Source organism: Brachyhypopomus gauderio, chromosome 13 (assembly GCF_052324685.1).
Source record: "Brachyhypopomus gauderio isolate BG-103 chromosome 13, BGAUD_0.2, whole genome shotgun sequence".
Classification (NCBI taxonomy): domain Eukaryota; kingdom Metazoa; phylum Chordata; class Actinopteri; order Gymnotiformes; family Hypopomidae; genus Brachyhypopomus; species Brachyhypopomus gauderio.
The window spans coordinates 13438240-13448030 of record NC_135223.1 but is presented as its reverse complement, the minus strand read 5'-3'; the positions used below and the strand labels follow the sequence as shown (position 1 = coordinate 13448030).

At 43.5% G+C, this 9791-nt stretch overlaps 1 protein-coding gene across 1 annotated transcript; it reads left to right on the top strand.

Moving 5' to 3' along the window:
* Positions 1-43: 43 nt before the first annotated feature.
* idi1 (isopentenyl-diphosphate delta isomerase 1) lies at positions 44-7830 on the top strand. Its single transcript, XM_076971073.1, has 5 exons — positions 44-434; positions 584-747; positions 836-928; positions 6370-6500; positions 6934-7830. The coding sequence occupies exons 1-5, from the start codon at positions 313-315 to the stop codon at positions 7249-7251; spliced, it is 828 nt and encodes a 275-aa protein (XP_076827188.1). The 5' UTR covers positions 44-312; the 3' UTR covers positions 7252-7830.
* Positions 7831-9791: the final 1961 nt, after the last annotated feature.

Sequence of the window (9791 nt, the reverse complement as noted above, 5' to 3'; positions counted from 1 at the left end):
TCTTGAAGGACGGCACGTGTTTGTTTTTTTACCAATACATTGGCAGTACAGAGTTTACGTCAAAAGTAGGCGGACGCTGGTTTTTCTTTTGGGCTCTGACCAAGTTAATCGTTGCTAAATTTGCCACGGACAAGAGTCGTTTAACCTTAACGAGAGCCAACATCGTCAACAGTAACAATTAACCCTTTACATTTACGCTTGTTTAATGTTTTGTGTGGCTCTTATATGTTAACTATGCTCGTGTAGGGCCGAGGTGGGTCGATGGCGTGTTAGTGTCGCTCCGTTTGATTGGCCGCCATATTCCGTCTGGCCATGGCGCGCGCGGTGTGGGCGGGGCTTAGGACTGTGTACTACAGCAGACGGACATTAAAGGCCAATGTTCCTTCTGTGGGGTCTAGAACCTCCTCACACTCTATCTGGAGAGTTCTTTCCAGGTAAAGTCATTGTCATTGTATTGTCGGTTCTGGGCACGGAGGTGTTTGCTTTGAAATGGAAACTTGACATTTTCTGAAATGGAAACTTGACATCGTTGTGGTACGTGTTTGGCTGTCAGATCGTTTCTAAATACCTGGTTCTTCTACAGAGATCTGGGCGCGTCTGTAAGTATGCCAGAAGTAAACATGCAGAACCTGGACCAGAAGCAGGTCCAGCTTCTCGCCGAGATGTGTATTCTAGTAGACGAGGACGACAAGAAGATCGGAGCTGACACCAAGAAGAACTGTCACCTCAACTCCAATATCAACAACGGTAGCTAACTTGAATGTTTTAGTAATTAATAGACGGTCATTACAGCAACTGTGCTGATAACTAATAACTTTGTGTTGTCTGCTTTAAGGGCTGCTGCATCGAGCCTTCAGTGTCTTCCTGTTTAATAGTGAAGAAAAGTTGCTCTTACAACAGCGGTCTGATGCCAAGATTACTTTTCCAGGTATCTGATAGCCCCTGAACACACACTCCTACAATATCCAAACCAAAATACTGTTACTGCCACTTTAGACATTAATGCTAAGCCTTTTTGGATTTGTGCTGAATGATCTGCTTCCAGAAATCATAATTTTTAGACTATTTGACAATGACTAAACATTTATGGCACATTTACATTAAAATGTCCACTCCAGGGCACGTCAATAAGAACACAACAGAGACACACACATATGATGTTTGAAAACATTAGTGCTTATGGTGGGTTATACAATTTGCTTTACATTTTCCTGATCAAGCTATGAATTCACATTAAAAACAAATTTAACATATGATGCTAATATCTGTGTGACTATGTATTTACAGAGCTTTCTGAAGTAGTTAACTATGTACATATTTAAGCTTCTTTAAGTAGTTTTGGAGGATGGGCTTGGTGTGAACAGCTTGTGTTTTTAAATGACACACCTCCAAAGTTAAAAAGGCGTTTCGTTTCACTGCAATGTAAATGTAGTGTTAGGGCACATTCCACAGCAATGTGGATTCTTGTGGGGTGGATGAGACCTGTGAGATCTCCTGACCTTATGACCTCCTGACCTTATGACCTCCTGACCTTGGTGCTGCTTTCACAAAGGCACATAATGCACATCACACTGTGGCACAGAAAACACAGACATTCAGACAAGAATTATAAATGCACCTCACATATGTGAGATTTTAGTGTTTGATTGGTATTGGGTGTGTGTGTGTGTGTGTGTGTGTGTGTGTGTGTGTGTGTGTGTGTGCATGCGGTCTTTCACAGTTACAGTGCAGTACCAGAGGTGGTTCTAGTCGGGGGCCAGGGGTGAGCCAGTGCCCCTGTCACAACATCCTTGCCCCGCCCCCTCCCCCCCAAGGCCCCCTTAAATGTGGTGCAGTGTGAGACACGTCATTTTGTGAATGACAATAAGTGGCAGCAGTATTGGCATCTTAGCAATTTTGTTGCTATTGTTGTTTTAGATCGGGCTGTATCAGGACATCTGAATTGGGTTTGAAACCATACCTGAGCAATTAGGTTTGAAAACACACCTGAGCAATCAATTAGCACTGAACCTTATTTAAGTGACTTCAAGAAGCATAGTTAGTATAACTTGACCACTTGAATGAAAGGGATACTTTAGGGTTGTTCTACAATCTTTGTAAGAAGTAATATCATCATGTCAAAGCATGCAAAACATAAAGAAAAAAATCTGTTGGAAATAAACCTGGACATAGTCGCAAATGCTAAATTTCTAGAACTTTGCAGCTAAAAAATAATCAGAGATGTCAACAAGAATCCCGGACCTCTGCTGACTGTTGCTGAACTGGTTTCCTATGGATTTGATGTTTCACGCAAGACTATTGTGAGGGCTCTTCATCGTGGTAGACTTTGTCGTCCAAGAAAAACCTGTTGCTCTCACAGTGTTGCATTAAAGCCCGTCTTAAATTTTCCAGAGATGGTCTGAAACATTTAAGGGTGGTCTGTCCTATGTCTGATGAAACCAAGTTTGAGCTGTTTGGTCATATGGCTGCTGCTTTTGTTTGATGTAGGAAGGGCGAGGCCTTCAACCCCAGAAATAATGTGCCTGCAGTGAGGCATGCTGGGGGAAGCATACTTCTGTGGGGCTGTTATGCTGCTTCGGGGACATGAAACCTTTTTTGGGTGCATGGGACCATGAAAAAAGTATATTTTGAAGAATAACATCACAACATCTGTTACCAGCCTATGGTTAGTTCGTCACTGGGTCTTCCAACAAGACAATGACCTGAAGTTCAAAACGTTCAAAACCAGTTTGAAAGACACCAAAATTAAGGTTCTGGAGGGGCCCGCTCAAAGCCCTGATCTCGGTCCTATTGAGAATCTGTGAAGGGAGCTCAAGGTTTGGGTGCATGTTCCGACACCAAGCCATTCTTGATCTTGAACAAGGAAGAATGGTCTAAAATCCCTCAGGAGCTTTGTGCCAACTTGGTTAGAAACTAACAGAAGAGGTTGTCAGTTTTGGATCAGAAAAGCTACAATATTGACTTTGATGGATAATTTTGACCATTGCATTTGTTTGCTTTTTTTTCTAGTTTCAGATCAGCAAATCAATAAAAATGTTAATTTGACCTTATGCTGATGTCTTTGGTCTTGTGTACACGCACAAAAACTATAAACACTTAAGGTTATAGCCATGTTCTTGGAAGGGTAGGGGTTTAATTTGATTTCATAAGGGGGGCTAATAATGTTTGGCCTTAACTTAAATTATTGTTTAAAGCCTGTTCTGTCACTTATCTGGGGTGGTCATATAGCCACAATCGAGTAGCGTGGCCCAGTAATCAGGGCCGAATCGTGCAACATGTGAACATAATTGATGGAGATCACTCCTGGGAACATTATTGGTCTCCATGTAATGATTTTGTAGGGAATCATGTAGGGAATGTACTGTTTTGTTGTCCTTAATTGGCCATGTACAATGGGTAGGTCTTCATGCCATTTCTAGGGATGGTGGAGATACCTGAACTGACGTCAGCTGCTCAAAAGCAGGCTGTAAATCATGTGTGTGTGAGAGAGATGTGGCCATGTTCTCCATGGTTAATTTTTAGCAGATTGGATAGTGTTTGTTAAATAGTAGCAAAGGAATCAATTCAGGGCCTACAGTGGCTGCAGAGGCCTAAGTTTGTAAGAAGTAACTTTGCAGCAATACCAGTAGTGTTTCCTGCAGCCAGAACCACCCCAGAGCCCTGACGAATCATCAGCCAGAACCACCCCAGAGCCCCGACGAATCATCAGCCAGAACCACCCCAGAGCCCCGACGAAGCATCAGCCTGAACCACCCCAGAGGACTGACGAATCAGTAGCCAGAACTGCGACTAAGCTCATCACAGCCTACTTGAACCTTTTCATGGTTACCCTTGTGCCCTTTAATCATCAAGAAATCAGTCAGCAGTCAGTAGTGAGCAGCTACATGCCTTTGGCCTTGTGAACTGTCCAAAGCAAGTTGTTGGGAGAACTGTATGTTATGAGTGCCTCTTTTCCAAGATGGTCTGTAATAGGCATAATAACCTGATTATCCTCCCTATTGCTTTGTACGTGGTGGGAGGTCACCTGTAAGAGCTGGTTTCGAGTCTTGAAGACCAAAGTCATCCTTATCTACAGATCAGACTGAGTGATGAGAGAGCTTTCATTTTTTTTCCATTTCAAAGATGATGTTTGCCTCCAAAGAGAACCACAAGCATTACTAACACTATAGACACGAACAGATCTATTCGTTAGGGACCCTTCAGTCGCTCCACAGAAGAGTTCCTCTGATAGTTGTGATTTGTGCTCCTGTATCAATCAGAAAAGAAACTTCCTGTTCCCCTGTTGGGAAAATCAACGAGACAATTTTCTATCCATTCGCTGGAGGCACAAAGATGGGCAGGAGCAGCAGGGGGGATGTGGGCTGAACCGAGCAGCGTGAGGGTTGGCAGGTTGCCAGACCCACCTCCCTGCGTGGCCGATATCAGTTGCTGAGGAAACCCAACCGAGAAGCTTCTCTCAGAGCCGTTGTTTGTCCTTATTCTCCCTGTGCAGAGATCGGCTTCCCTTTTATGACTGTCTCTAGCACAAAGGCCTATTTTCTCACAAAAGCGATGCTTTCTGGTTATCTAGTAGCTTTGAGTGGCCCGGGTCCAAGCTGCCTCCTACAGTAGTAGATGAGTAAGTCATCGTTCAGACGCTCAAGGTGATTCTTGAGATCTGACCCTCTAGTGTTTGTTCAGTTTGGCAGTCACCAGGGCCTGATAACACTGGTCTCAAAGAGTCCGTCAGATGCACAAAGTGAAGCCTGCGCTCAAAGATTATCAAAGCCTGAAAACAGTGTTCCCAAAACCAGCCGCTGTCAGCCCCTTTATCTGTGTGCAGTGTGTGACTGACCTAGCTATTAAGAGCTTTCCAGCCATCATCACTGTCTGGACCCTTCTCACCTTCCACTATTTCACCGGCTAGCTGCATGCAAAGAAATGTATATTATTTTTTACCCATCATTAATCAGTTGAAGATTTTTCTATTTTAAATGAAAAGCTGTCACAACTAACAGAGCTTGCTAGCTCTTTGTAGAGAATGATTGAAAGAGACTGAGTGAGAGTGAGCGAGACTGAGACTTGAGCAGAATACATTTCCAGAATGGACAACCAGTATTAATCAGGGCAGAGAAGGCACAACACCTCAGAGTTTATGGGTGACATTTTTCTTTTTGAAAGCTGGTATTATGATCTGGTGTCTGTAGTTTGAAACAGTTATGGTGATTATGCAAAAATATTCTGAAAGATCATTTCTGATGTTAAACCTCTTCTGGTGCAAAAGCAGCATTAGCATGCTGTATAACTCACCCGTCCAGATCTCCAGAGGACACTGGTATATCATCCTTTGTGCTTTTCTCCCCTGATCATAAATACTCTAGCTTGTTGTCTGTAGCACTTACTGACAAACTAAACCTTCATTTTGGTGGTTTGTGCAGCTTTGGTTCTAATTATAAAGCATTAGTCTCTGCAAGCCCTTTCACAAACCATGTCAGCATTGTTTGGCTTGCTTGTTTCTTTGTTGTTTTCAAATGTCTGGCACCTTGGAAGAACATCAAATTCTAACTTCCTATGGAAGCATTATTAAAAATGCAACAGGCAATTAGTAAATGTAATGGTGTGATTAAAAAACCAAAAATGTTGACTAAGGTGCTTTATGATGTTTTGTCATAAAGCCTTTACCACATAAGTGAGCCACTTTAGGCTAAAACTGATCACAGGCGTCTTTCATCGTGGGCGGATTTCTTGTGGTTTTCATGTGAATCCACTCCGCTGAGTGAACATACTCATTACAGGGAAAAATTTTTTTATTCCTAAATCCTTTTACATTCTTACGTTTGCTAAAACACTATTTAGAATAGCTCTAGTTCACTATTAATGTGTTTTTTCTTTAATGTTCCAAATGGCTTTTGTTGTATGAATTGCAACAAAATGAGTGTATTCAGAGTGTTAACACTGACTCTTAAAAATGTAATCATTTAATGAGCTTCTATTGCAAAAAAGGCCAAAAACCTGAACACATGGCATCTTTTTCTCAGATCAAAACTTTGCCTTCAAAACACCAATCAGATTTGCGGTCACTACTGAGAACTAACTAAACACAAGTGCAGTCAGTTGAAGGCACTCATCAGAGATGCTAATGAACTGCTAACTGTGCCAAGGAACGAGGTATACACTGGTTTGCAGCGTGAAGCCTGGGTCAGAACCTGAAGCTCGGGGCGGTGCTGGATGAGACTAGACACGCCTTACACCACCTGTCGCATGCATGTTGCCGGTCGCATGCATGTCATTTCCTGTGCAGTGCTTGGCTGCCACAGGTTCTCCTGAGCAGTCGTGGACATGCGCTGCAGTCTCCTGAGTAACGTGTGTGTTCTTGTGCTTTTTGTGCAGGGTGTTTCACCAACACCTGCTGCAGTCACCCGCTGCACAGCCCGAGTGAGCTGGAGGAGCGGGACGCCCTCGGGGTCCGGCGGGCCGCACAGAGGAGGCTGCAGGCGGAGCTGGGCATCCCCATGGAGCAGGTACTGTGGTGGCCAGCGCAAGTGTGTGTGTGTGTGTGTGTGTGTGTGTGAGAGACCCAGCTATAATCTCATTGTGCCCTTCTGGTCATGTGACCTGGACTTCCATCAAAACCACAGCCCCTGGGCGCGCGCGCACACACACACACAATCAAAATTTTATATTAATGATCTTCGGTTTACTTATGTAAGCAGTGAACACTAGACTGTATAACCTAATTGGGATGAAGGACGAGGACGTTGCCTGTGGATCAAACATCAGCAAAGGGGCGTGTCCCTCTTCTTTTATGAACAATACATATTCATGTTTACAAGGCCAAGCATGAGGGAGGCTTGTTAAAATCTCTTAATGATATCAAGACATCTATATTCACTATAAGGATTAAGGGGCACTGAGTACTGGCCTATCACTGCTCCCTCCCTGCTTTGTTGCTAGGTGACCCCGGAGGAGATGACCTATTTGACCCGCATCCACTACAAGGCTCAGTCGGACGGCGTGTGGGGGGAGCATGAGATCGACTACATCCTGTTCCTGCAGAAGGACGTGAAGCTGCAGCCGGACCCCAACGAGGTGAAGAGCCACTGCTACGTCTCCAGGGAGGAGCTGAGGGAGGTGCTGGAGAAGGCGGGGAGGGGGGAGGTGCAGGTGACCCCGTGGTTCAGCCTCATCGCCCGCACCTTCCTCTTCACGTGGTGGGACAACCTGCAGAACCTCACGCAGTTCATGGATCACGCACGCATTCACCGCATGTGAGCTCTGTGCTGGACCACGGGGCACGCACACACGCTCCATCCTCTCCCTTGGGTCTGGAACCAACGCATGGATCTGATTTTACAGGCTCGCTGACTTGATTCAGGCTGTTTTAGGTGAATGTTGGGACGGAAGAGAACCCTTACGGGGGACCCTTATAATTTTATGGCTGGGAAGACTAACCCACATTCATGGACGGAGCATCACTTTTTGCCAAAATCGCTGACTATTTCAGTAAATCTTTGAACGTTCCTTGATTTGAGTGGAATGTTTTATTTATTCTTTTTGTTGTTGTTGTTGTTTGAGTGGAAATCCGTACACATGCTGGCCAATTCTAGCAAAGATTCTCATTTGATCAGTTGTTTTAAGACTTTTTGTGGTCTCTGAATACACACTGTACCTGGTTCATTCGGGTGGGAACTCTGTGGAGTTCTCACTTGGAGGAACTGAAAAGGTTTTTGTGTGTTTATTTAAAGTTATGGTTTTAATTTTTTAAATGGGAGAGGGAATAGTCAAACTATTGTTGTTTTGTTGTTGATTGTTTTTAGATCCTTTGCAAATTAATAAATGCATTGAATACTTTTTTGTCAGACATTATTGCTGCTGTGCACAGCAAGCTTTATAGATTGATCGAATAATAAAGAATAATTCAGCATTAAACACTCGGATCCACCTCTGATACCAGACCGTGATCATGCACTGCGATGCTGCAAACCAATCAGCCCTATTTCTGCTCATGAAATTTGGTTAAAACCTGAACTTCACCACACACACCAGCAGAGGGCAGCACATACCGAAAAGCTGATTCCTGATTTGATACTGCAGCTGTAGCAAAGCAAGTCGGCCAAGCAAAAGCAGCCTGAGCAAATGGAACCTTTTAAATTGAATTTCTTTAAATTCCATGTCCTGTTCCTAACCATGTTTCGCAAAAGCAAGCTCGAGGTCTAAATCAAATCAGACATTTGCCTTAAATGAGAGCTTGCCGTGTTCCACTCCATGACAGTTCTGGATGAGCTCATTCTAGTGTCATTAGTAAGAACGATAATAAGATAAGAGTGCGTGAGTAGGGGTGCGGGAGGCTCCTTATCAGATCAGCGTCTTGTTTAGTGAAGCAGACACCACTGCACAGACTTGAGAGGATAGTGAATGTGTCTCAAAGAAGAAGAGTATCTCGGAACAGCCAGGACACTATTCATGTGGAGCATTATGGATGTAGCATGACTGCAACTCTCGCAAAACATTCCTACTGCAGCCCAGGTTGCGCCCTGGGTCCGTCTGCTCTGAGGGGCTTTCTTCAGTCGGCTTTAGAGTCCCTAGTTGACGGAATACTGCACGCGTTGGAGCTCACTGTTAGTGGATTAGCAGATCCCATCAAAACCCCTTCAGCCTCTGTATGGAGACCAATCTGCTTCAATTATTCACACGGATGTTCCGCCGAGGGTTCGCATTGGGGGATGGGCACAGCTGACGGGGTGCAAGCACACGCGATGGATGACCGCTTCTTAATATGACCACAAGGGGGCGCATTACGGTTAAAGACCACTCAGTACGCACAACTGCAGCAGAGGGGAACAAAAGGGGGATTAAGCAGCAGTCTCCCTCTGCTTCACATGCGATGCTACATTTGTTTCAGTGTTCCACCTCTATGCTCCACCATTTTTATTTCATTTTGACTACAGTCTACCGTCTGTCTATTTTGTCTATTTTGACTAACTCTCCACCTCTTTACACAGGAGCCCATCCTTGCTGTATGGAAATCTAAATGCAGATATCTGTCTCTATCTATCTGTCTCTACCTCTATATATATATATATATATATATATATATATATATATATATATATATATATATATATATATATATATCTGTCTGTATCTGTATCTTATTTTTCACTTTTTTTGGCACTGAACATGGTGCCTGTGCGATAGTGCCGGTTAGTAGATTTGAGTAACTGACCACCAATCGGTCCGGAGCTGCCTTGAATCCAAAGGAGCTTCAGATAATGAATCATGAGAAAAGGGTGAGAAAACCATTGTGGTGCACAATGAGGAAGAGGCTGAAATGAGATCACATGAAACAACATGGGTGAAAGAAAAATATAGCAATGAATCAATAAAGCTTCTAGCCATGGTTTCAGAGATTGTCATATAGGAATCGCAGGGGGATCCAGTTCTCAATGGCTTTGGTGGTTTGGTAGCTAATTATCCCCCCACCTTCTCCTTTTAAATGCTGCTTCAACAAATATCAGTTCATGAGGAGTGTGTCTGGCATCAATTTCAAAGATTCTCTACAACCACTCGGACCACCCTGAAAGACAGAATACATGCAAAAAGTAGGTCATCATACCTGAAATATATAACTGTACTTAAATATTTGATGAAAAATGAAAAACAAAATATATGAACAAATATAATTTAACACATACCAGCCAAATATTCATGATGTTCTGTCCTGACGCTCTAACTGTATCTTAATTAGGCTTGCGCTGTGATTCTTGAGTTAAGAATATTTAATGCCAATGCTTTCTAAATGAGGACATGAT